This window comes from Chanodichthys erythropterus, chromosome 2, assembly GCF_024489055.1.
Source record: "Chanodichthys erythropterus isolate Z2021 chromosome 2, ASM2448905v1, whole genome shotgun sequence".
Lineage (NCBI taxonomy): Eukaryota > Metazoa > Chordata > Actinopteri > Cypriniformes > Xenocyprididae > Chanodichthys > Chanodichthys erythropterus.
Genome location: NC_090222.1, coordinates 30,731,630 through 30,758,300, shown reverse-complemented (window position 1 = coordinate 30,758,300; position 26,671 = coordinate 30,731,630). Strand labels below are relative to the sequence as shown.

General features: G+C 37.8%; 1 protein-coding gene across 1 annotated transcript in view; it reads left to right on the top strand.

Annotated features, from left to right (window-relative positions):
- The first annotated feature begins 216 nt into the window (after positions 1-216).
- Positions 217-26,671, top strand: part of LOC137029447 (nuclear pore membrane glycoprotein 210-like) — a 30,427-nt gene continuing 3,972 nt past the window's right edge. The window contains exons 1-30 of the mRNA XM_067399056.1: positions 217-368; positions 1,671-1,831; positions 2,866-2,997; positions 3,096-3,174; positions 3,259-3,409; positions 4,467-4,599; positions 5,221-5,370; positions 5,460-5,528; positions 5,610-5,719; positions 5,802-5,939; positions 10,130-10,267; positions 10,347-10,502; positions 12,325-12,438; positions 12,532-12,646; positions 14,342-14,487; positions 14,965-15,180; positions 15,767-15,967; positions 18,103-18,292; positions 19,132-19,212; positions 19,326-19,417; positions 19,512-19,613; positions 19,726-19,851; positions 19,972-20,099; positions 20,544-20,739; positions 20,823-20,996; positions 24,866-24,946; positions 25,031-25,162; positions 25,230-25,385; positions 26,096-26,181; positions 26,468-26,642. Coding sequence (XP_067255157.1) covers positions 217-368; positions 1,671-1,831; positions 2,866-2,997; positions 3,096-3,174; positions 3,259-3,409; positions 4,467-4,599; positions 5,221-5,370; positions 5,460-5,528; positions 5,610-5,719; positions 5,802-5,939; positions 10,130-10,267; positions 10,347-10,502; positions 12,325-12,438; positions 12,532-12,646; positions 14,342-14,487; positions 14,965-15,180; positions 15,767-15,967; positions 18,103-18,292; positions 19,132-19,212; positions 19,326-19,417; positions 19,512-19,613; positions 19,726-19,851; positions 19,972-20,099; positions 20,544-20,739; positions 20,823-20,996; positions 24,866-24,946; positions 25,031-25,162; positions 25,230-25,385; positions 26,096-26,181; positions 26,468-26,642 — 4,080 coding nt within the window. The remainder of the gene's footprint in view (positions 369-1,670; positions 1,832-2,865; positions 2,998-3,095; positions 3,175-3,258; positions 3,410-4,466; positions 4,600-5,220; positions 5,371-5,459; positions 5,529-5,609; positions 5,720-5,801; positions 5,940-10,129; positions 10,268-10,346; positions 10,503-12,324; positions 12,439-12,531; positions 12,647-14,341; positions 14,488-14,964; positions 15,181-15,766; positions 15,968-18,102; positions 18,293-19,131; positions 19,213-19,325; positions 19,418-19,511; positions 19,614-19,725; positions 19,852-19,971; positions 20,100-20,543; positions 20,740-20,822; positions 20,997-24,865; positions 24,947-25,030; positions 25,163-25,229; positions 25,386-26,095; positions 26,182-26,467; positions 26,643-26,671) is intronic.

The window sequence follows — 26,671 nt, the reverse complement described above, 5'->3', positions numbered from 1 at the left end:
GAACACGACTAACTACATTGTTTCAAAAATCAACATCGACAGGCGTCATTGTAACGATCAGTGTTGTTTACCGGTGCCTATCAAAACTCTTAATTTAGCTCTTACAAATGAGATTAGCTAGTTTGTCTTGACTTCGATGTCAAAATAATTGTTTAGCCACCAGCAGTATTCAGTTGTGTATTGTAGTTGAGAGCTGCAGTTTCAGATTTCCCTATGATGGAAAGAGCAATTTGGGTGATTTTGCTAATGGGCTCATTGATTACACTCAGTAAGTCGACTAAACTGAACGTTCCCAAGATGCTGTTACCTCTCAGCATTCATGTGCCTGTGAACATCACACTGACAGCACAGAGAGGATGCTACAAATGGTGAGTGACAGGGGCTGTGGAGCATACTCAGCTTAACATGCCATTCTGTCTTTTTACGAGCTGCCATGTCTGAAAAGTAATTAATTCAATCAGTTCGCTTCTCCTTGCTGAATAACAAAATTCAAACAATCTTGTTATGACATCATTTCCAGGGTGAAGTTTGCTTTTATAGACAGTAACTAGCCTTATTGCCTTGCAAATCAGACTAGTAGTAGTATGATGTATTTCCTGAAGGATACAGTGTTTGCAAAGTTGCAAAAGAAGAATGTTAAAATGTGTTAGTGTGCTATTTTGGTGTGATAATGATGGTGTGAATATAGATTGAGGTAGAAAAGGGAAAGAGAATGATTGACTGAGGACCCCAATAATGGCCTTTCTCTTTATGAATGGAAAAATAAAGGTAAATGTAGTCTGATAAAGACAAAACATATTTTGTTATGTGTATTTTGATACACATATCAAAATAACTTAAGTTAGATTGGATTTTGAATTCATCTTATCAGACATGAGATGAAACATCCCAACACTTTACCTGTTTATTTTATTTATTTATTTGTTTTTAAATGTGAAATGATATGCTTTACATTGTAAATGAGGAATGATCATTATAATGTCCTTAACACATATTTAATTTTTCATTTCCTCTTCATTTTATTCATTTTATCGGTTTGATTTTTAAATGTTTTTCAAAGAAGTCTGTTATGCTCACCAAGGCTGCATATATTTGATCAAAGATACAGAAAACATAGTAGTATTGTGAAATATTATTACAGTTTTAAATAGCTGTTTTCTATTGTACTATATTTTAAAATGTTATTTATTCCTGTGACGGCAAAACATTACTCCAGTCTTTAGTGTCACATGATCCTTCAGAAATCATTCTAATATGCTAATTTGCTACTCAAGAAACATTTCTTATTATCATCAATGTTGAAAACAGTTAGCTTAATATTTCTGTAGAAACTTTAATACATTTATTTAAAGATGAATATAATATATGTATTGGATGAATAGAAAGTTCAAAAGAACCACATTTAAATATGTTTTACAATATACATTTTTACTGTCACATTTATTTAGTCACCACTAGCCTAATTTGGCCTAAAAGTGTTTCATATTCTAATCATGCAACAATTTTTAAAATGTGTGTTTTTTTTTTTTTTACATTTAAAGCATTTGTTTTAAAAGAAACGCATGCCTGAATTATTTCCATAAAAATAAGTATGAAAAGAATAATATAGGCAACAGAGTGCTTTACTTGCAGTCATGTGTCTAACTCTATTGCTGTCTGTCTGACTTTAGGGTGTCCTCTAAGCCTGAGACTGTCAGGGTGTATCCTCTCTCTGCGCTCAGCCCTCCGGCTCTGCTGCCCCTCTCTTCCTGCAGTCAGCAGTGCTTGGTGTCAGCTCTGTCCTCCCCCCAGGCTGTCCCTATCCGTACTGTCGTTCAGGCACAAGACCCTGGTGAGCGAGAGGAGGAACAGTAATAAATAGACATGCATTTTCTTTCTATAGAAGGACATACAGAGCCATTACAGCAGTATAGGTTATTTTTCCGCAAGCAGTTCAAATGAAATATATAAATCAGGAAATCATTTTCCATATTTTAATTAACAAATAAATGCTGAATGCATTGAGCCTGCTCACTCTTTGCCTCACTGACTGCTTGAATTAAAATGCAGTGCACACACTATTTAAAACTCATTATTGTTCTTAATCTATCACCCAAAAATGAAAATTCTGTTATCATTTACTCACCCTCATGTCGTTCCAGACCTGTAAGACTTGTGAAACATAAAATAAGATATTTTTGAAGAATGTTGATATCCATAATGTTTTGGTTCCCATTGACTTCCATTTGTATTTCTGTCATGACAACTCTCGTAGTGTTTGGCATGGTAATGAATATGACAATGTTGATATGTTTGGCCTTGGCAGAATAGATCTGCTACGCTGCTTCTGCTGAGCAAGTACATGACTTGCTACTGCCAATAAATACACAACATACTACTGTGAGCAAGTAATAAGTCATGCTGTTGTTGTACAATATATCGTACATTAATTACCCATATCAGATCTAAACAGGTGGAGCTGGGGAAGGTGTAGGGTTTCTGAAAGCACGCTGTAATTGCTATAGAACATGCCGACCGGTATTTGAAGGTTGAGCAGCGAGCTCATTGGCTACTGTTACTGCAGGAACCAAGCAGCTGTGCCCCATAGAGAATGATGCGATTGCAAGCCCATCATCCTGCACCATCTAGAATTTCATGACAGGACTTTGTATGGACAAAAAATACTATAGAAGTCAATGGGAACTAAAATTGTTTGGTTACCAACATCAAATAATCAACTTCAATGTTCCACAGAAGTAAGAAATTCATACAGGTTTTGGACAACATGAGGTTAATTGTAGATGATAATGATACTGTTTTTATGTTTGGGATCCTAAATAACACAGTAAGTGTTCAAAAGCGTGACTTCACCCATTCCCATTTTAGTAACAGGTCACATTTTGCGCTGTGACGTCATCATTGATCGGATCGAAAGAATTAAGATCATCACGACTGCTCGACAGCTTTTTACTGACGACCCCCCACTGCAGTTATCTGTCCAGGCATTTGACTCTGAAGGTACTTTTCATTTCACAAATTTCACTGGGACACTAAAAATGCATTTCGTTGAGAATGAGAAGGTTATGACTGTGCTCTGTTCTTGGCTTGATCCACAGGAAATACTTTTAGCAGTCTGGCTGGCTTGAAATTTAATTGGCAGCTGGCAAAGGAGTCTGATGCAGTACAGACAGTGAGGTGAACAAGGATCTTTAAGTGAAGAGAGAAGGAGAGAGATGGGGAAAACACATCAACATAAAGCATGTTTTCTGATTATCATAGGTTTGTGCGTCACCATGATGCCGGGTATGTTCCCCCACCTCATATTCAGTCTCTAGAGGATGTTGGTCTGAGGGGTGAGAGTGTCCTACTGTATGGGATTCACAGTGGTTTAGGACTTATAAAAGTGTCTTTTCTACACCCTGAACATAAGGTATGAACGCACATAAAACACTAGAAATACTACAGTCAAGTCATCTTCATTTATATAGCGCTTTTTACAATACAGATTGTTTCAAAACAGCTTCATGGTGATAATAGGAAAATTAATGGACATAGATTATTTTGGCTTCACAGCAGCTCTAGGAAAAAGTTATTATCGAGCTAAAGTACGTTTTTGGTTGAATCACTTCCGTTGTAAAAATCAGTAACAATAAATAAAATTATGGCAGATGCACATAAGCCAATAATTATTTTCAAGTTATGGCAGGTGACCATTTAATGGCTTTTTACTATAGCGTCTAAGAAATTAAATAAAGCATACTAAAAATAAAACTAATAATTTAAATACAATGTTTAAAAAGTGAATTTAGACATCACAACATAATATTAGGTAATGATGCTGCACAGGTCATCTTATTGTAAAAATTGGTGGAAAAGAATGTGCAAAATTAGCAAGGAACAAAAGTGAGAGTAAAGACGTTTATAATATAGCAAAAGATTTCTATTTGAAATAAATGCTTTCTTTTGAACTTGAAGAATCCTGAAAAAATGTTTAATTGTTTCCGCAAAAATATTAAGCAGCACAGCTGTTTTCAATATTAATAATAATAAAGATAAGTTTCTCAAGCAGCATACTAGAATGTTTTCTGAAGGATCGCGTGACACTGAAGACTGGAGTAATGATGCTGAAAATTCAGCTTTGCCATCACAGCAATAAATTACATTATACAATATATTAAAATAGAAAACTAACTTTAAATTGTAATACTTCCTTTATATACTGTTTTACTGTATTTTTAGTCAAATAAATGCAGTTTGGTGAGCATAAGATATTTCATTAAAAAATCTCAATGACCCCAAACATTTGAGCAGAATATTATTATGTATACAGATAAAATAAATAAATAAATAACGATATGGTACTGACATATTTTGCATCCCTAGAGACACGTTGTCCATAGATAAATCAATCAAATATTATGATGGTAATGATAATATATTCTAATTTGTGTGTTTTTGTGTGTATGTGTGAATGGGTGGGTGTTCAGCATGTAGAAGCAGCCAGTGTGACTTTGTTTGTGATGGACAGACTACACTTGAGTCCAGCGGGAGAAACGTACTTGCTACAGGGATCCACTATCAGATACAGTCTGTGGAAAACAGAGCTAGAAGGAGAGACTGGTACAAATCATATCTGGTTTATGCTGTTTTTGGTGCTGGTGAACCATCATAGCCATGTTGTCCACTAGCAAAAAATGCTGATGAAAGTGATGAAACTGATTGACCAAGGGCAACTTGCTCATCCAAACCATCCATCTCCGATAAGGACACAAGCATACCAGCATCCAAAACCAGCAATGCTGGTCTTTTTATCATGATATACTGATTCAGATACCATATTGTGTTCAGGACTCCTTGTCATTGACAGAGAAATGTTAAAAATGTATGCATGATGTTTATTATTCAAGCACTGTGTGATTGTTGTTAAGGTCATGGAAAGGTTAAGCTCTGGACTGTGTTGAACTTTCCTTTAAAGCCAACTGAACGCAAGAATCTCAAGTGTCTTCAACACACCTTCACATAAACACACACCCGAGATTACCAATATGCCAGTAGCTTTTATATGCTTATGCCAATATGGCTTTTAAATGGCATGTCAACACTTTAACACCCTAACCAAATGGCTTCACACTTCTAGACTGATTATATACATCGCATGAACACATTATTGCATATGTCAAGAGAGATATGTTACATTTTTTACACCTGCATCTAATGACTCACTCTCCTGTCTGTTTGTAGAGGTCACTTTCTCTGAGGAGGGATACCGTCTGGCTGTGGATGGATACAGGGGCAGAATGTACCATCGTGACATAATTTGCGTTGAGCGGGAAACAGCTACTGTCACCGCCCTCAAGCCGGGTCATGCGACACTAACTGTTGCACACAACAGTATCCGACGCAACTGTGTTTTCTTTGAAATATTGTTTTGTAGGGCATATGAGTATATTGTTATGGTTCCAAACTCAAATGTGACTCAGATCTGCCCCCTGAAATAATGTCCCAACTCCCCCGCACTTCTGTGTATGTGGTGAAGCCCAGCTATATGAGTGAGTTACACATATTAAATATCTTAAACCGCACACATGTATGAGAGTTTATGTTTATTTGCATTTGTCTGTGTGTTTCAGCATTGAGTGTGGTGGAGGAAGAGGACAGATGGGTGTTGGAGACAGGGCGGCAGTATTATTTGACTGTTCGTATCCATGACAGCAAGGGCCATGTTGTTCACCCGTCACAGGTTGTGCTTCATAGTTTCTGCACTGTTTGCTCCACTGCATCTCTTGACAGGAGCATAATGTCTGAACTTTAACCCTGCGCAGAATGTGGTGATTGTTGTGGAGGAGACTGAGGGGTTAGTGACACTCAAGCTTTCGTCTGATCCATCCTGCCATCTCCTGCAGACCAACATGAAAGGAAAGACTTTAATACAGGCCTCACTTTATAGCATCTTCTCTAAGGTAACATACTCACACACTTATACACACTAAGATTTGACAATCGATCGGTGCACAACGTTATTCCAAGGAAAATTTTTTTTTGTTTTTGTAATCTTCAAAATTAAATAGCTTGTTTGTCCTTCCTTCCTTTTGCAATGATGTCCGTTATGGAAAATGTTAAAGTGCCCCTAATATGCTGTTTTAAAGGGTTAGTTCACCCAAAAATGAAAATTCAGTCATTAATTACTCATCCTCATTCCGTTCCACACCCGTAAGACCTTCATTCATCTTTGGAACACAAATTAAGATATTTTTAATAAAATCCACTGGCTCAGTGAGGCCTACATTGCCAGCAAGATCATTTCCTTTTTCAATGCCCAGAAAGCTACTAAAAACATACAGTATATTAAAACAGATCATGTGACTACAGTGGTTCAACCTTAATGTTATGAAGCGACGAGAATACTTTTTGTGCACCAAAAAAACAAAACAAAGTAGCGACTTATTCAACAATATCTAGTGATGGGCGATTTTAAAACACTGCTTCATGAAGCTTCGAAGCTTTATGAATCTTTTGTTTCGAATCATTGGTTCAGAGCACCAAAATCACATGATTTCAGTAAACAAGGCTTCGTTACATCATAAGTGTTTCGAAATTTCAATAATTCACGTGACTTTGGCAGTTTGATACATACAGTTTGATTTTTTTTTGGCGCACAAAAGGTATTCTCGTCGCATTAAGGTTGAAACACTGTAGTCACATGACTTTAAATACAGCTATGGAAAAAATTAAGAGACCACTTAACATTGATTTCTGAACTTGGAGTGGTCTCTTAATTTTTTCCATAGCTGTATGTCTTTAGTAGCTTTCTGGGCATTGAAAAAGAAAATGATCTTGCTGGCAATGCAGGCCTTACTGAGCCATTGGATTTTATCAAAAATATCTTTATCTTTATTTACGAAAGTCTTACGGGTGTGGAACGCCATGAGGGTGATTAATAAATGATATAATTTTAATTTTTGGGCAAACTAACCCAACTAACTATTTTTTTTTTATAGTCTGTTGTGATTGGTTGACCAATTACAGCACGTGTCGGAAACGAAACACCCATTACCATATATGAATTTCAACTCCGGAGGCTTCCTCGGCGCTTGATACACAGTGATACAATTAGACCAAAAATACAATAAAAACAATAATGTTGTGAAATATTATTACAATTTAAAATATCGGTAACACTTCACAATAAGGTTCATTAGTTAAACATTAGTTAATGTATTAACTAACATGAACTCACCATGAGCAATACATTTGTTACTGTATTTACTAATCTTCGTTACAGTTGTTCATTGTTTGTTCATTTTAATTCACAGTGCAACTAATGTTAAAAAAAAGTAATAATGTATTAGTAAATGTTGAAATTAACATTAACAAAGATTAATACATGCTGTATAAGTGCAGTTCATTATTAATTCATGTTAACTAATGTAGTTAACTAATGTTAATTTATGAACCTTATTATAAAATGTTACCAAAATAACTTATCTCTGAAGCAAACAACTGTGTTATTATAATGCAAATGCAAAATAATGCGGTCATGACACGAAGCCTTCTTTGCTAGTTTTAAAATGTAATTGTAGAGCTAGTTACAGAGGATTAAGCCATCGACATGCAGTTAGAGTTAGAGAGAAATTAATTGTTTGTAAATGAGTCTGTGCATCACTCAACAGTGTGTTTGGCAACAGCATCTCTACTAAATAGCGAAGTTTACCTTCTTCAATAATGTTACCACCTCTCTATTGAGAAATGTCATGTGACTTTTGAGTTCCTAAACTATTGTATTGATAAAGTCACTGGCCAGCGCCGACTCCAGTTCATTCCTGTGGGATTTCTGAGCAAGCAATTGAAACTCTGGAGGATAAATCTTAGCAAGTTGTCAATTTGTCACGGTGACCTGAATGTGTACAAGGAGGTTACATACTTTCACATAGACATCAATATCAATGTTTACTGCATTAATAGTACCTCAAAAAATGGTTTACTGAAACCATTATTTTTGTGCTGGTCTTTGTTCCCTGTTGGCCCATGGGTTTAATTACACAATACCAATGTCATCAGCAGCATAAAATGTCAAATATCCTACTTCTGGGATTTTGTTCAGTTCATTGCTCAGTTTGAGGGGTTCAGTAGGGGTTATTTCACAAAAGTGCAGTTAAGTCTTTTTTGAGTAAATGGCACAAGCTGTTTGCAGATCTAGAGGGGAGCCCCACCTGAGGGGGCATGATAAGACAGAGAGCAGGAAATGAGGACACACACAGTGTGAAGTGTAAAGAGAGGCATGGGGTGTGTTGGGAAACCCATTGTTTAAAAAGGAAAAGACAGCATGTTCCATCTGCGGGAGGCACTGTGGAGGCAAAAGATGAAACACGTCTAAGAGGGGGGCACTTTTATCCGATCGTCATGCAGCCGTTATGGGTTTGTAAGATGAGCTACGGGGGAAACGTTGCTCATTAATTTCAGTCTGCAACTTCCTGTCGATCCCTGCTCACTTATAGGGATCATCCATTAGATTAATGGGACAAAAAAGGAGGGAAAACCTTCCAAACTGCCTCCAAGGGAAATCATCCTTTAGGCAGGCGTAAATTTTCCTGTCAGACCTTCACTGCGAACGCTGTGAAGCTGCTTTGTGGTTTGGCTGACTATTGAGCTGATTAGTAACAGCTACATCAAGTTGGGATTTCCTAGCCTTCTTAAAGTGATATTTACCTAGGGTTTGTATTTGTGATATGTTCTGTTATATTATTGCAAAAGTACATTTACATGATACTCAAGGAAAAGATCAGTGAGAGTGATTCTGTGCCTCTTTGGGATGGCACCACAAAGTGCTGTTCACTTGCAGAGTGCAAGCTTCTGGAGGGCACATAAGTCATGAAGTAGTGAGTTTAGGTATAGGGGTGCAGAGCCAGTGGTTGTCTTGTAGGCAAACATCAGAGCCTTGAATTTAATGCAAGCGGCTATTGGCAGCCAGTGCAAAAGAGTAAGGGTCTTATTTTCCTGTATAAGGCAAATCTGAAGGACCAGGCCATTGTAGCAATATGGAGCGGTAAGCATGTGTATATAAGGTCCAACCTGGTTACCTGAGTAGCTGTAGTAGACACTCGTTCGAGGTTAAACAAGGCAAGCAGAGTGGAAGTCAGCAGCTTGAGGTTTTTCTAGATGGATGTTGAAGGTCCTATAGTCATTTAAAGGATTAGTTCACTTCAGAATTAAAATTTCTTTATAACTTACTTACCCCCATGTCATCCAAGATGATTTTCCTCAAAAAACTTAATTTCTTTTTTCGACTGAAAAAAGTGGGGTGCAACGGGTGGAAGGTCCAAATTGCAGTTTGCAGCCGAGGATAAGGATCTTATCTAGCAAAACGATTGGTCATTTTCTAAAATAAATTAAAATGTATATACTTTTTAAACTCAAATGCTCATCTTGCACTGCTCTGCAATCTGCCACACATTATGTAATCACATTGGAAAGGTCACACGTGACAAATGCGGAAGTATTGTGGTAGGGCGAAAAACTCAATCTCATTTTCTCCTCCATCTTCAAAATCATCCAACATCATTGTTTTACCTTTTTTTTTTTTTTTTTTTTTTTGTAAAGGGCATTTGGCTTAGTTTTTGCATGTTGCTGACACTAGATCTGTAGTTTCACCTACATCACGCATGACCTTACTAACGTGATTATGTCACAAGTGGCGTATCGTAGATTTGTGCAAGACGAGCATTTGTGATTATAAAGTGTGTATATATATGACATAAGATGTTCATGTCTTTCTTTTTTCAGTCAAAAAGAAATTAACATTACAGGATTTTTCTCCATATAGTGGACTTCACTGGGGTACATTGGGTTGAAGGTCCAAATTGCAGTTTCAATGCAGCTTCAAAGGGCATGATCCCAGTTTGAGGAATAAGGGTCTCATCTAGCAAAACAATTGGTCATTTTCTTAAAAAAAATATTATTAATATATATATATATATCTCCAAAAAATCCTGTAATGTTAATTTCTTTTTGACTGAAAAAAGAAAGTCATGAACATCTTGCATGATATGGCACCCCCATGTTATCAGGAAATTTTAATTCAGAAGTGAACTAATCCTTTAAAATAACTTTTTATTTTTTATTTTATATTATTAACAACCGTCTTATGTAACAGGATGGTGAAGAGTGGCCTGTCATCCCACCAATCAGAGTGCGACAGGAAGTCGAAATCTACAACCCTCTTACCCTGCAGCCCTCTGTGATTGTGTTTCCATGGCAACCCCACAATAAGCTGTATCAGCACAATATTCAGGTGGCGTTAAAATCAATATTGTTATCTATATATGTTGGAGGATAGTGACTGTTTGCTATTATTGACTGTGTGTTTCCAGGTGGAGGGTGGAAGTGGCTCTGTGAAATGGGAAGTGTCTGATAGTGAAATTGCCACAGTTACAGTTAAAGGGGTGGTCCTAGCAGGAAAGAGGAGGGGCCAGGCTGAAATTCTGGTTTCAGATTCCAAAAACATCCTACATAAAGTAGTCGGGAAGGTAAAATTTGCATAATTACACAAACATATATATATATATATATATATATATATATATATATATATATATATATATATATATATATATATATATATATATATATATATTATACAACAGTTCTGTCTGGTTCTCGAATCTGATTGGCTGATAACCATGCGATATTTCAGTGATAACAGCACTCCTACTGCCTTTTCACCGTTTGTATCACTCCGCTTGAAGTGACCGTCACGGCGGCCGATCAAATCAACTGTAATTTTTACAAATGCTACTTCTTGTACCACGAACTGTAGTTTTAATAGTTTTTTAGGCGAGAATGTAGTTGTTTAGACCTGAAATATGTGACTCATATTTAATGACAGCGCCTATTTTACAATTTGTTTTGACGTTTTCGATCTCGAGTGCGTCAGCGGCCGTTCAGTGCTTCTGTAACCGCCGAGAACAGCTTCATCTCGGCCAGTGCCTCGGGGATTTGCCGCTGGCTCTTATAGTGGTTAAACACGAGACATAATTCAATTTGAGTACATAGAACGGGCAATCTTTGGTCTTATTAATCTATTATTTGTTACAGAGCAAGTCGAATTGTGCTATATTAAATTTAATAATAATAAACGTTACGTTACATCCTTATATAGCACATTGACTACAACTAGACGGGACATATCAGACTCTTCTCCGCTTCAAATATGTAAAACATTAAACTTTATAAACATATGTTTTTTTGAGTAAAGAAAACGCTTTACAATTTTTTTTTTCAAACATCAGATCTGTATTTACCTTTGCATTGCACAGAGATGTCCAAACTGCGTGCGCACTTCATTCACAAGGTGAGGCGGATTAATGAGGCTTGATTGACAGTTTGAGGATCCAATGGAGTTAGGAGGTTTTGTCACAAGCTCTTTAAAATCCTTTTCATTTGTTAAATATTTGTAAAACCCACGTACCAACGTAAATGGTGACCTATTTTTTTTTTTTATAACTAGTGCTTTATGTTTGACTCAACTGTACAAATGTGCTTATATGTTGTTCAATAAATATTATTTTATATAAATATGTCCATTAAGTAATATGGATTGAGTGAACATTACATTAATACGCCATTAGATGGCGGCAAAACTTTACAGGAGTCAGTGAGACTTTTAAATTGAAAGGAACTTTTGCAAAAGGAAGTTGTTTTAGCGCTGTGGTGTTGGATGGAAAATTCCAAAAGCTGAAAAAAAGACAAATACAAAGATCGCTTTCCTCAGCGGACATTCAAACGGACTTGTATAAAGGATGTAATATTATGGACATCGACTTGAAGAATGAATGTAATGCAATATACCAGACACAGGTAATAGCCTACTCTCTCTCTCTCTCTCTAATACTGTAGAAAATTCAATGTGTTTCAATGAAGCAACTCAACGTTCTGTCGTTACTAGTTCTAAAGTGACATTTTAGAGTTAGCAACGGAGGCTTGGTTCAATTGACAACTTGAGTTTTGAAACGTTCCTTCGTTACTAGTTCTGAAGTGACGTTTTAGAATTAGTAACGGAGGCTTGGTCCAACTGTCAAATTGAGATTTGAATCCGTGGCGGAAGGAAGTAGTGCTGCACAAAAGAGGGTTTTAAAGACACTCCGTTGTTGTTCTTATTTATTTACACACTCGTGCCGTCGAACTGTTGTATATATCAGCACGCTGTGATTACCTACGGCACTCGGCCTGCGGCCTCGTGCCTACGGACGAATCACAGCGTGCTGATATACAGCCATATCGCACGGCTACTCGTGTGATATTGCTCATATATATACTCATGCGTCAGTGTTTCTCGTTATGTGTGCATAGGTGATGGTTGTGAGGCCTGGCCGGTTGCAGCTGATTCCTCAGAGGGGCGATTGTCGCATAGGGGACAGGATAGACATTCCCTTCACTCTTTGGGGCATTCAGGACCCACCAAACACTTGCTCTCAGACACATTATGTCTTTGATGCACATTCATACACTCACAGGAACACCAGTACAAATTCTCAGGCAAACTTCTTCTCCAATACACACAATCCTCAGTGTGGAGAGTCTCAACCGGAGGATCTTGTGGCAGTCACAGACTGCTCTCAGCTCTCTCTACATGTCCACACTGAACCTTCCGGCATCTTTACACGCATATCAGGTGCAGCATTCGCCCCCTCTCCATCTCTACAATTTTACAGAGATAACGGAGATCATCCATTCACACTGTGTACAGAGATCATCCATTCACACTTCACTGATTCCTTCAATATTGTCTTGCTCTGATGGCCCTTTCATTCACCCGCCTGCTCTAATTGTTTACCTAGGGGCATATCGAACATATAAGAATAAGTGATATACTCCCAGTCACACACAGAGACCCCCTCCCTGCTTGCTTTCTGTTTTTGCCCCCCATCCCCCCCTCTCTATTTAGGACTTCCTCTCCACTGCATGCACAAATTAAAATAAGAGTAATTAGTTCATTTCTCTTGGTTTAATTTAAAGCACTAGGAAAATCAATACATGCTCTCTCCGTGTAATCCGGTTAGTACATTAGCCCGTAAACATCAAGTTGATGGAGTGTATGCATCTTTGTGTTTGACAGAGGATTTATGTACTGATAACATGCACAGCTGTCCAGCACGTGAAGCCAGTACTTGGATTGTGGAAATGTGAATCAAGGCAAAACTTTAGCTTATATTCACAACAGAGATTGCATTTGTTCCACCAGAATAACAACTACCAGTAACATCACAGTTTAGATTTGTTTTGAATAGCATTTTTTTTTTTTTTTATTAGTCATTTGCTTTCAGTCATTAGCATAGTTGGAGCAACTATTTCCACTACTGTATAAATAAAATAATTTATTTATGAGATGTCTACAAAAATATATATGAACAATTAGCGTCGCACACCTGTAGGTGATAGATAGGTGCGTAGGAAAGAAGATTGGTATAGTCAAAATATGAAAAAAAAAAAAAATGAATCCCGCACACTATAAACTTGCAAAACAATAAAAAAGACACTTTATTAGCAATGTTTGCTAATAAATTGTCTTTTTTATTGTTTTGCAAGTTGATAGTGTGCAGGATTCTTTTTTTTTTTTTTTTTTTTTTTTTACAAAAATATATATAAAACAGTGTTAATTTAGAATTATTTATATACTATTATAGTATTTATTAATATTTTAAGCTAGCTTTTATTTTTATGTTCACTTTTCATTTTCATTTTTAACAATTTTTTCCTTTTTTATATTTCTATTTATTTCTATTTAATTTATTTTTATTTCAGTTTTAGTTTTTGTAATTTTAGTACTCCAAGCTAAGCTTATTTTAGTTTAATTTCCAAGGCAACATTTCTAATTTTTGATTAGGTTTAAAAGTTGAGATTTCTAATATTTATATTTTATTTGATTTTATTTCAATTAACAAAAAGGAAAAAAAGTATTATTCTTACCTTATTTTCATTAAAAAATGATGATATAACAAAAACAATTTGTCATATTTAAGGCTATATTTAGATATACTTGAATACTAGAAATAAGACCAAAATTTAGATTTAGCTTCCCGAGATGTTACATTTAATCTCAAAAGTAAACCAAAAGTATTTTGATTTATTTTAAAACAATTCTTTCCTGTTTTCACTGTAAAATTTGTTGGATATAATGAACTCAATATTTCATGAAATGAAATCAAATATGCTGTGTACACATTCAGTATGGACATGCCATATTAGTCATGGTGGTTTTCCCTAACATATTAATGTATCTACCTGATTGAAACCAGCAAAACATCACATAAATACTCCTTATCAGTTTCTACATTTCTCTCTCTCTCTCTCTCTCTCTCTCTCTCAGGATCTTTATCTCCAGGTGCTGAATTCTGTGGAGGGGTCCGTATGGAGGCTCTTTCACAGGGACAAACTGTTGTTACCATCACAGTGGTAACAGAGGCATGCAACATCAGTGAGACGACAACACTGGTGGCCTACAACCCTCTTAAAGTACGCTCTGTGTGTGTGTGTGTGTGTGTGTGTGTGTGTGTGTGTGTGTGTGTGTGTGTGTGTGTGTGTGTGTGTGTGTGTGTGTGTGTGTGTGTGTGTGTGTGTGTGCTCGTATGATTTGTGGTAAGTGTCATGTCTGTATAAAGGGTGATTTATCAGCCCTATGGTGGCTATTTATTAAGATAATGAACTGTTTGGATGTAGCAGAAGATTAATGTGAAACTGAGTGCTCCTGATCACTGATGTATGACTCTGTAGCATGTCAGGGACATAGAGAGCAGTGGAGCTCTCTGGTCCAGGGCAAACGCTGCCAAGTACACCCATGAGAGTTTAACAGGACATTGTGATGGATCAGTGCTTTGCTTTTGTCAGTCAAACACTAATGAAAGACAACAATAGCTTTAACAAGGACATTATCGTCAGTTTTGGATTCCACTTAGCCTCTCAGTGACATTGTTCTCTCCTTCTTTCGCTCAGTCACTTGCTTCTGAGGTTCTTCTCTCGGTGGGCTCATCTCGTGTGGTTGTATTTGAGGGGGGGCCTCAGCCCTGGCCCCTGGCCCCCTTCCATTTCTATAGTGACATTGAGGTGCATCCAATAGGGAGTGTTACCATGGAGGCACAACCGAGTCCAACCAAAGCAAGGACACCTCGACATGCGTATCAGGTCATGTGCACCGCCGTGGGAAAACAGGTTGGGAAATGTCCTCAACTGCAAAGTATCACTCATATGTACTGCATATGTACACTAAATACTAGTAGTGTATTGTCCCATTATAGTTATTAAATACACTATGGGGTAATTTTTTTTTTAATGAAATCAGTACTTTCAGCAAAGATGCATGAAGTTGATCAAAATTGACAGTAGAGACTTTTACAATGTAAAAAAAAAAATGCTTTCCACATAAAATATTAAGCAGCACAACCATTTTTTTTACATAGATAATAATAAGAAATATTTCTTAAGCACCAAATCATCATATTAGAATGATTTCTGAAGGATCATGTGACACGGAAGACTGGAGTAATGATGATGAAAATTCAGCTTTGCCACCACAGGAATAAATGAGAGTATATATATTGATGGTGGATATTTTGTGGGTTTGTATGACAAAAATAAAACCAATTGAGCTGTATTCTTCGTATGAAAGAATAACAAAATAATTCTAAATTTGAAATTTCTCTGCTGCATAAGTTCTTTATTCTTTGAGTGGTGCAGCGCTGTAGCCTTGCAGTCATGTAGTCATGTTTTTTTACCATGTGTGTGTTTATGTGTGTAGTGGTTGGTCTTCAGGTGTGGTAATACTCCTAGTCCGTTCAACAAGATTCCCGCAGTCGAGGAGAGCAGAGTTCAGGTGGCATGTGGCATCCCCGCTAGTCTCTCTCTCTCTCTTCTCTCATCGACTACATCCTCACCTTCATCCATCCCTCTGTACTCCCATCACTATTCCTGCACTCAGCCTCAATACCCCTGTGGATTGGTGAGTAATGCCCACTTTATCCTCTCTCTTTCTCTTTTTGCCCCTCCTGGTGTTATGTCCTCTCACAAACTCTTTTATGATTCACTCATTTTCCTCTTTTCCCTTCACCTGCCCAGACCTCTCTTTTTTTTCGTTTCATCTTTTCATTTTCTCGCCCTCCAGGTGTTTCTCTTTCTTTCTGTTTCACCCCTACACCCACACTAGACCTCTGTCTCTCTCCTTCCCTCTTTTCGCTGCTCTCATTTGCCATGCAATTATGTGAGATATGCAGGGTGAAGTGTTATGGCAGTTTCCATAGTAACCACATGCATGGGCCCTCAGTGTTTGTGTGTGTGTGTGTTAAGGTTGTGTGAGGGCTTTTCCTCTCCTGACATAGATGCTCTAGAAACCAAGTCTTTGATCAATGTCAAACCTTTGCAAACAATATACCTTCAGTAATATACTAAAACCATTTTTGAGAATGAAACATCATATCATATCTTTAATTGAAACTGAAGAGCACCCATGAATGATGAGGAAAACTTGAATTTTTGGTCATAAATGTTTCTTTTTTGGTCACAGCAAAAAAGACAGAGAGAGGCAGACATTGCATTAGATTTACCAATTTAATGAAGCATATCATTAGTCAAAGTGAAACACACACACAAAATGGAAAGAATAATTACAAGCAGGCAGAATGCCAGTGATTGCATGCTCACTTATTACACACATTTTTTCAAACCACGATGAGTGTAAGTGTGTGCAGATACCTAAATAGTTATATATTAAGGACTAACTGACAAGTTGGCAAAGAAAAGAGTATATGTGTGTATACATTTGTTTTTTTAAACATACATTTTTTCAAGATTCTTTGATGAATAGAAAGTTTGATGAAAAGAACAGCATTTATTTGAAATATCTTTTGTAACATTATGAATGTCTTTACTGTCACTTTGGATCAAATTAATGCATCCCTGCTGAATAAAAGTATTATTTTCTTTCCAAAAAACAAAAAAACATAACATCTTCATATAAACATCTTACATAAATCTGACATAAATAAATAATGTGACCGATATGGCCATGAACTGACGGATGGCAAAGAAAGACTATTACTGCACACAGACTGATATCTCTGCCACCTTTGTTCAAAAATTAATTCACGCATTAACAAAGTTTCATTTTTGTGATTATCTAGCACCAAATCAATAATTTAATATTTTCTGCTCTATTTGAAGAATTTTTTTTCTTGCGTGCCTTCTATAGTGAGATAGGTTAAAGGGTTAGTTCACCCAAAAGCGAAAATATTGTCATTTATTACTCACCCTCATGTCATTCTACACCCGTAAGACCTTCGTTCATCTTCAGAACACAAATTAAGATATTTTTGATGAAATCCGATGGCTCAGTGAGGCCTGCATAGACAGCAATGGTACTTCCTCTCTCTCAAGATCCATAAAGGTACTAAAAACATATTTAAATCAGTTAATGTGACTACAGTCTATCTTAATATTATAAAGCGGCGAGAATATTTTTTGTGTGGCAAAAAAACAAAATAAAGACTTTTTAACAATATCTAGTGATGGCTGATTTCAAAACACTGCTTCTGAGCGTTACGAATCTTTTTTCTGGAATCAGGGATTTGGATCGCGTATGAAACCGTCAAACTGCTGATTCAATTCGTAAAGCTCCGAAGCTTCATGAAGAAATGTTTTGAAATCGGCCATCACTAGATATTGTTAAAAAGTTATTTAGTTTTTTTGACGTACAAAAAATATTCTCATCGCTTTATAATATTAAGGTAGAACCACTGTAGTCACATGTTTTTAGTACCTTTATAGATCTTGAGAGAGGAAGTACCATTGCGGTCTATGAAGGCCTCGCTGAGCCATCGGATTTAATCGGAATTTGCGTTCCAAAGATGAAAGAAGGTCTTAGGGGTGTAGAACGACATGAGGGTGAGTAATTAATGACATTATTTTTATTTTGGGGTGAACTAACCCTTTAAGCATGATTTTATAATTATTTATTTAAGGAGGTCACGCTTTATCTCTTTCAGTGTTTGGACTTCCTTTATTCTCTTGGAATTACTCTGATGTAATTGAATATCACATTACCATATTCTTTCATGTCATTCTTCTCTTTCTCTCTCACAGTTATCTGTGTCCAGCACTAGGGATGCTACATTGCAGTTATCTGTGTTTGACCAAAAGGGGGTGCAGTTTGATAATTTCACTTCCTGTTCGGTGAGGTGGGCCTCCTCTGACCCTGGTCTCCTCTCACTGGGCCCCCAGTCCACAATGACAGCGGCTGACAGACCAACTCAGACAGGCTACAAACTACATGGTGTTTTCGCTTTGCACTGAATATTATTATTTTTTTTTATCGTTCTCACAATATTGTGCAAATTTGTTTGTCCAAATATACTAAGTTGTTTAAAAATAGATGAATGGAATTCATACATCAAATTAATACACCAGTCCTATTATGAGTGTGTGTTTTAAATTCGGACTGAATAATTTTTAGAAAAATGTCAGACTGATACAGCTGTCCTTATGCCATAGCTCTTTAAAAGAAAGATTTATTAAGTACTTTGGCATACTATTTTAATAATATTTCTTAAAAGATGGCATACTATTTTAGTAAGATTTCTTAAAAGCAGTTAAATTATTATTAGTATTAGCATTATTGTTAAGCTATTTATAAATTAAAAATGATCAAAAAGCAGTGAAGCATTTACTTTGTATGTATATATATATATATATATATATATATATATATATATATAAAAATATATATATATATATATATATATATATATATATATATATATATATATATATATATATATACACATAACTGTGCAAAAGTCTTAGGCCACCAGCAGCTTTGTTGTTTTGTTGTTTTAGCAATGTTTTTATGACCATCCATATTTATTTTTTACAAAAAGTAAAAAAAATAAAAATAAAAAATCAGATCAAATTGGCATCTTTAAGCAAATATTCGTATTTAGTGTAACCTCGTTGGAAAACTGGATAAATGTTTGATACCATATGAAACCAACATATGAGTACATTTATAAGACATGGGATTTAGACCAATTTGTTTTAAAGGATTTTAATTTTTTATTGTGGACACTCTTATTTGCCATTGATCGTAATCTAATCAATTAGCCTGTTCTACAGCCTGGCAGGTTTTTCAATCCCACAGACAGACAGGAACCGTGACTGTCAATGTCACTGTTACATGTCCAGAGGTGTGTGTGTGTTTATGTGTTTATTTTTGAATAATGTGTTTATCTATGCTGTAATGTGTCCATATTTATGTGTGTATGTCTGAGTAACATTTGAACTATGTGCACTGTCTAAGATGGTGACAGCTTCAGCATCTCAGTGTGTGAATCTGCGTTTGGTAGATGATGTACAGTGGGCCAGACACTCTGTAACTTTATTCAACCATCCAAAAGTCACAGTGAGCAAATTCATCCCTCTCCATCATATCTCATCTTGCCTGTTCTTTTTATTGTATTTTAATGACTTCTTGGTCAATCCATTCTTCTCTGTAGGAAAATCTGACCTTGATCAATGGTTCAGGTCACTTTCATGTCCATCTACAAGACAACCAGTTGGCCAGCATTAACCACATGACGAACACAAATATAATACAGGTGGGAGTATAGTCTTACTGCAGGTTCAAATATTTCACCACAATGTGAGAGTACAGCACTAACTTATTTTGCAATACAAATAACTGGTTCACTTATAATCTTTCTATCCCAGGTGTCCCCACTTCAGTCTGGTTCTTCAGCTGTTTTGGCTCACGACCTCTGTCTGACCTCTGATCCTGCTGTGGCCTTCATTCTTGTCTCTGACATCACAGATTTCCAAATTGACTTCATTAATATTGTACGATATAGACAAATCCTCCTCATCTCTTGCATTATTTTTTGTAATTTTACTACACTATATTACTTTTTATCATCTCATGTTCACTGAATCTTTGTCTCCTATGTTGATGGTTTTTAGATTGAGGTCAGACATTCTGCTGTAGTGCGAGTGCGTGTTCTGGACTCAAAGAATCAACCATTTCTTCATCGTTTCCTATTGCTCATGAACCTCGTACTTATCCCTTCTTCATCCATCATTTCTGTGGAGTGAGTCCAGACCATGTGTTTTTATATCAGTTTAGATATATTAGTATACTAGTTTGGATTTTCATATAAACCTTGCATGAGATAAAGGTTTGCTGTCCATAATGGAAGGGTTCAAGCTCTAAATTCTACCCTATGACTTATGATTTAATAAATATTATGTAATAAAAAAAAATAGCCAGAAATGAGACAAGTGGCTAATGCATAGCTGAAACTGAATTTAAGTAGCAAACAGGATGTAGAATTCTAATTCTGTTTGAAATGATGTAAATATAATTAAAATGGAATTAAAATTTAAAGAAAAGCATATAACTACTGTAGGAGTAATTTTTATTTATTTATAGTTTCAGTATGAATTGCAAATAAACTATATACATATGGGGTATTTTATTTTCAAATTGTTTGAATATATATATATATATATATATAATCACTGTATGCTTACAGGGAGGCGGGGCCAGTGGATGAGTACAGTGTGGGATTCCATGTGACAGGCCTGGCAGTGGGCGTGGTCAGTCTCCACCTCTCTGCAGTGGACGGTCATGGACGTGTTATAAGTTCCTCCTACAAAAATATACAAGTTTACCCTCCATTCAGTCTGCATCCCCGTAAACTCGCTCTGGCAGTTGGAAGTGTGCGACAGGTGGGGATGACAGATTGCTCCAAACCGTTAGTTAGTTTCCACAGAAATGCATTTTTGAGTATAAAGATGTTTTTGATGTTCAGGTGAAATGGGAGGGAGGGCCTCATCCTCAGTCCAGCGTCAGGTTCACTGTGAGTGACAGCTCTATCGCCATGGTAACAGAGTCAGGACTCGTCAGGGGCGTGGCAGTGGGTGTGGTAAAACTCAGAGGAGCTCTCCAGACACAAGATACAGAAGCACCACTTACCTTTGTACAGGTAGTACACAATTACATTTGATAAACCAGGATTTGTTATAGATTTCCTGCCATCTAAAGCCATGCATAAATATTATTTACACAGATGATCATGTAGCAGTAGTTGTAGGGTCCGTTCACACAGAACAGATTTTTGCATTCCAGTATGAACAAATTAAAAGAAGTTCATATTTTTAAAAACACATCTTTATGCTCTTTCATTCCTCTGACTCACGTATTGCATTTTTGCATTCCACTGTGCTGCTTTTCCATGTAAACAGGTTCAACTTTTGAAAAATGTGTCTCTCAAGACTTTGTGTTTTTTTTCATCCCACTACCCTGTCTTTTGTTTTTAAACAAAAGTGTTCCATTTGAAATGCCCATTAAATCACAAATTGATCATTATAAAGGTGACTCAAGAGCAAACATATATGCATGATTTGATTTTCCATTGCCATGGCACCCAGCATGATTAATTAATAGGCCTAACTGCTGGAGCTAATCCAACCTTTCATCCATTCTGCCTTAATTATATGCTGTAACCTCTACAATCACTAACATCATTCTCATACACACACACACATCATGTGCTTACATGGTCTCAATTCTATACTACAATCATTTTATTTAAAATTGTATTAAAATAATTACTATAAATGTACACATTTCTAAGGGTGTGTTCACACTTGTAGTTTGGTTCTCTTGGTTTTTTGTCTGGAGCAAAAAAGAAAATTATACATATAGAACTGGTTCGCTTAGTGTTTACACTGATTTAATGCCGAATGATACAACAGGGGAGGGGGCCACTTATGATATAATTTGTGTCAGAACTGAATATACAAAACGCTGTGTGCCGGGTTGAATGCACTCAATGTGTCAGTAATGTGTTGAGAAAAAAAAAAAAGAAGAAAAAAAAAAGGCAGGATCTAGTCGCATGCAGTTCTTTAAATCAAAACAAACTCAAAATAACACTTCAAGAATACATGAAACAAAATACAGGAAACAATATCCACATGAACATTAATGAGATCTGACAAAGACCGAAACAAACACAGGGTAATATATAGTCAGAGAACATTAGGGACTGAACAAGATAATTAAAAAGACAGATGTTACACATCAGGGCAAATCAAACACTATGGCAACAGATGAAACATGTAACTGAACAAAACCAACTCAAAGTCCAACTGAAACAGGCAAAATGTGATGTGCATACATATGATGGTATTTTTACCACACGAGAACTCAGAGCACATAAATTGTGTAAAGGAGTCAAAACAGCAACAGGAATTCCTGTTACACACAAAGACTGCAGGGAGACGCTGTTCTGACGCCTGTACCGAACTGTAATGGGAATTCAGAGTTTTCATAAAAGTGTAGGTAAAAAGTACCCGGATGACCTACTACTGTTACAAGATGATGAAGGACTGAAGATCAAAATCTCAGTTTAATTAAACAAAAGGGTAGACAAGAGTATGTAACACACAGAAGCCTGGTTTATGCCACGGTGACAAGCCTCTGAGGAGAAGCCAGATTAACCGAGGACTGAGTCAAGATTCACTCGCTCAGGTGCTGATGGTGTTCGCTCGACATCAAAGCATGGTATTGCAGGAGATGGAGACGGGGCTGGAGGACTGGCTAAGAAGGGTGGTGACGGAGGCAGATGGAGACTTGACAGGGTTAAAGGTAATGGTACATAATCCAAGCAGGTCTCTGTGCTGTTTAGAAATGGTGATGATTCAGGGGAAACAGGAAGAGAGTTCGTACAGTCTACGGTGCGGTCTAGGAGCAGTGATGAAGAATGATTGATGGGGTGGGATAGGGTGAGAGACGATACCAGTCCATCAGCCAGTCCTCAGTCTTCATTTTCACCAGTATACCCTCGGCCACAGATGTCAACAGTTCACACCCCTGATCAGACTCACTGGGGGGGCTGCTCTTCCGGGACAAGGGTCAGCGTTGTCCACTTGTCCTCAGGCCCTGACTGACACGGCGCGGCGGGTGGTAGCTCTCCATCTGCGTGGGGTTCGCATGATTCCTCAGTGGTCACAGGTGGTGAAACAGGCTCTGGGCCTGGTTGTGTTCTGCACGGGGGTAGACACTCCGGAGACACCAGATGATGGCATCCCTCCAGTTTAATCCAGAGGTGTCCAGTAGGTCGGTAGGATGATGGCAGTTCGCCCCGATCCATAACAATGACTTCAGGGTCTCGTCATCAAAGGGGCAGGTGACGGCAAGAAGACAGAAAAATCGTGGCTCTCCTGAGCCACAGCAGCAGACCTGACTGCATATTGACTGAAAACAGGATTAAAATATCAACATAGTTTAATTAAACATCAACAGGCAAACACTGAGTGTAACACAGTTTGTATATTTGGCGGAATGAGGCGGGAACCGGCGAACATTCAACAAAACTTTAATACCAAAAGAAACAAAGAACAAAACAAAAGTAATGCCGGCAGACCCTCGTGGACGTCTGCCGGCCACACAAACATAATAAAACATAAAATAATACCCAGGCCTGGTCCTCTCTCGTCCTTCACTGTCGTCGCTCCTCCTTTAATGCTCCCGGAGCTCCTCCGTGAGAGACTCAAGGCCGGTGCGCCTCCCAGGTGAAGCTCATTAACTCTCGCGCCACCGGCCTCGCGCCGTTCCCTCGCGGCTCTCGCCCGCCCTGGACGCCACATACCCCATCACCCCTCGCAGGCCGGGGGGTACTCCCGAGTCCACTTTCCCCTGCTCCTCCCCTTCATGGCGGACGGTAGCAGGCTCCGGCCCACGGCAGACAACGGCACTCCTCCGCTCCCTCCAGGACGGCAGCCACCCCACCTGGTCCCAGGAGCACGGCATCCGGGTCTCCGTCCCACCTTTCACAAGGCTCCAGTACCACCGCCTCAGGCAGCCTCTCGCGGTCTTCATTCACGCGCTGCCCGAACTCCGCAGCACCGCGATCCCCCTCAGCAGCGAGGGCTCTCCGACAGCATGTCCCTCCTTCCTCCCGGGTTTCGGCACCAATGTAACACAGTTCGTATGTACGGGAAGAAGGAGGCAGGAACCGGCGAACATTCAACAAAACTTTAATACCAAAATAAACAAAGAACAAAACGAAAGTAATGCCGGCAGCTCCTCCGTGAGAGACTCAAGGCCGGTACACCTCCCATTAACTCTCGCGCCACCGCCCTTGCGCCGTTCCCTCACAGCTCTCGCCCACCCTGGTCACCACACTGAGTGAACAGGGAGGAACTATATACATGGTGGTGATGAACTGAATGGTGAGTAGCTGTGATGAGGATTAGTGTCTATGGTTACTGATGAGTGGTGGGAAAATCAAACAAAGGAACACGTGATGAATGAAAACAAACTGAAAGTCCATGAAAACAACACTAGGGAAAAACACAACTTAATATTTGTGACAGCTACTAGATTCTGAAGTGTGCATATGATGGACACTTTACTATTCCATTAGGCCACAGGAAAGGATTTGTGAATGACAGTGAAGTGACTCAACTGAATCTAGTACGTTTGGATTACATTGATACTACACACACTCATACTATAAAGAACATACTTTTTAACGGTCATGAAGTAATTACTTATTCAAAATAAGTGTACTGAAGAGAGTATGCGATTTCGAGCAGAGTCCCCGATTTTTCCGTATGCTTTTAGGGTTGCATCTTGTGACATCATGTCCTTTTGGTTTATTTAGATGCCTTGGTCCGTGGTGCATTAATATTTCAGTCAAAACGCACAAGAGTCTGAAAAGGTGCGCCTTGTGCACCAGAGTTCATTTGAATCAAATCAAACGTACCAAGTATGAACACACCTTTAAAGATACAATGCTTTCGCATAAACCTAATAACTGCTATTTAACTGTATGTGACCTGTGATCAGGATGAAGTTGAGGTGGAGGTGTTTAACCTGACAGCAGTGAGGATACAGGCTCCTTTAGTTACTCTCTCTGTAGGAACAGAGGTTTGTCCTTCCTGCTCATTATTATTGTGTGCAGCCATGTTTTTTGCTGTACAAAGGGGAGTTTGGATGAATCTTTCATTTTAGATGCCGGTTTACGTGATGGGGAGGGACAGCGGTCAGAACCCTCTATCTCTGGGTGGTGTCGAGTCTGGCCTCAGGTTCCACTGGAGTCTGCATAAACCGTGTGTGCTGGAGATCAAACCCAGGCATGCACAGGTGAGATGCACACACATAATATAAACTGACTTGCATGAGCACTTGTTTATTATGCTGTCTGTTTTAGGTGGGCGTTAGTGCGTCTCCCTCTCACAGTTTCTCTATGCTGGTGAGGGCTGAAGCTCCAGGCAGGACCAGCCTCAAAGTGCATGTGCAGCTCGAACAGATATACGCCAGCAATACTTCACTCTCTGATCATCTCACTGATGAGATACAGATACTGGTAAATACATCCTCCACAACAGAAACAACAATGACAACAGGAGTCACATCATGAGGAAGCAGATTTTCCTTGATCATCTGAGATAAAAGTGTTTTGTACTGTAAAATCATACTGTAGAGGCTTGTTTTTATCATTCGATTTAATTAAATAAAATAATAATAATGTACTACAACCCACACAATCTCAGAATACATAATTCATCACAGATTATTTTAGTCAAACAGATTCAACCAGGCTAATCAGCAAAACAGAATATCTTGATGTTTAAGATATTCAAGATTGAGTTAATGGAAGAATAATAATTAAAGTCACCACTAATTCAAAATTGACAATGGAGTGTTGCAGCATTTATTTTAATAAATTATTAATTCGTGCACATCGTTATTTTGTAATCTTTAATCAAAAGAACTTCCTCTCCCTCTTACAACGACTTCTCTGATGACGTTTACTGGCGTGAACAACCTGTCACTCACATGAGATCACAGCAATAACAAACCACAACCATCCAATCAATGCCTGATGAACAAAATCCACCCTATGTTTTTTCTTTTAGAAGCCGTTTTATTTGGATATATGTCACAATAGGGAAGAAAACGCTATCGCAACTTATGTTTCATGCTGACTTTAATTTCAACATATACAAAAGCTTTTTTTAATTTTGAGTTTGCTCTAAATGTATATCTTTTCTTTTGTTCTCCCTCTTTTCTCAGGTGTTTGAAGAGATGCAGTTAACAACAGGAACCCCAGGTTCCATCCTCATGTCTCCCCTTTCTCAGTACACCCTGCAGAGCAATAAGTGAGTTTGCATGCCTGTTTCATGTCGGAAAAATGTATTTAATTTTTTTTTTTTTTTTTGCCCAGGTTGAAAAAATAAGTCAGCATCCACTCCATTAAGTCTGTTCCGCATCATTTCAGTTCTCATAATGACTTGGACGAATAATGTGCCTGATCAAAATTACATTTACATATTTTTTTCCCTAAATTTTACAGAAGAATTGGCTCCTGATCCTGATATTTTGCTGTTTAATCAAAGGTCTGGTTACTAGGTAACATCATGCAGGTTTTAAAATGTGTGTTTTCAGAGACACAGTCTGTCCAGTCCGTTACACCCTTAGTCGGTGTGTCTCAGGGTCAGGGCTTGTTACTGTTGACGATCAAGGGGTGTTGAGGACAGGGCCTGATACAGGCGTGGCACTTTTGGAGGTTTTTGCAATGGACATTTGTGGTATCAACCAAACACTGTTGATCAGCGTGAAGGTGGGTGTTTATCATGATAATTACTGTAG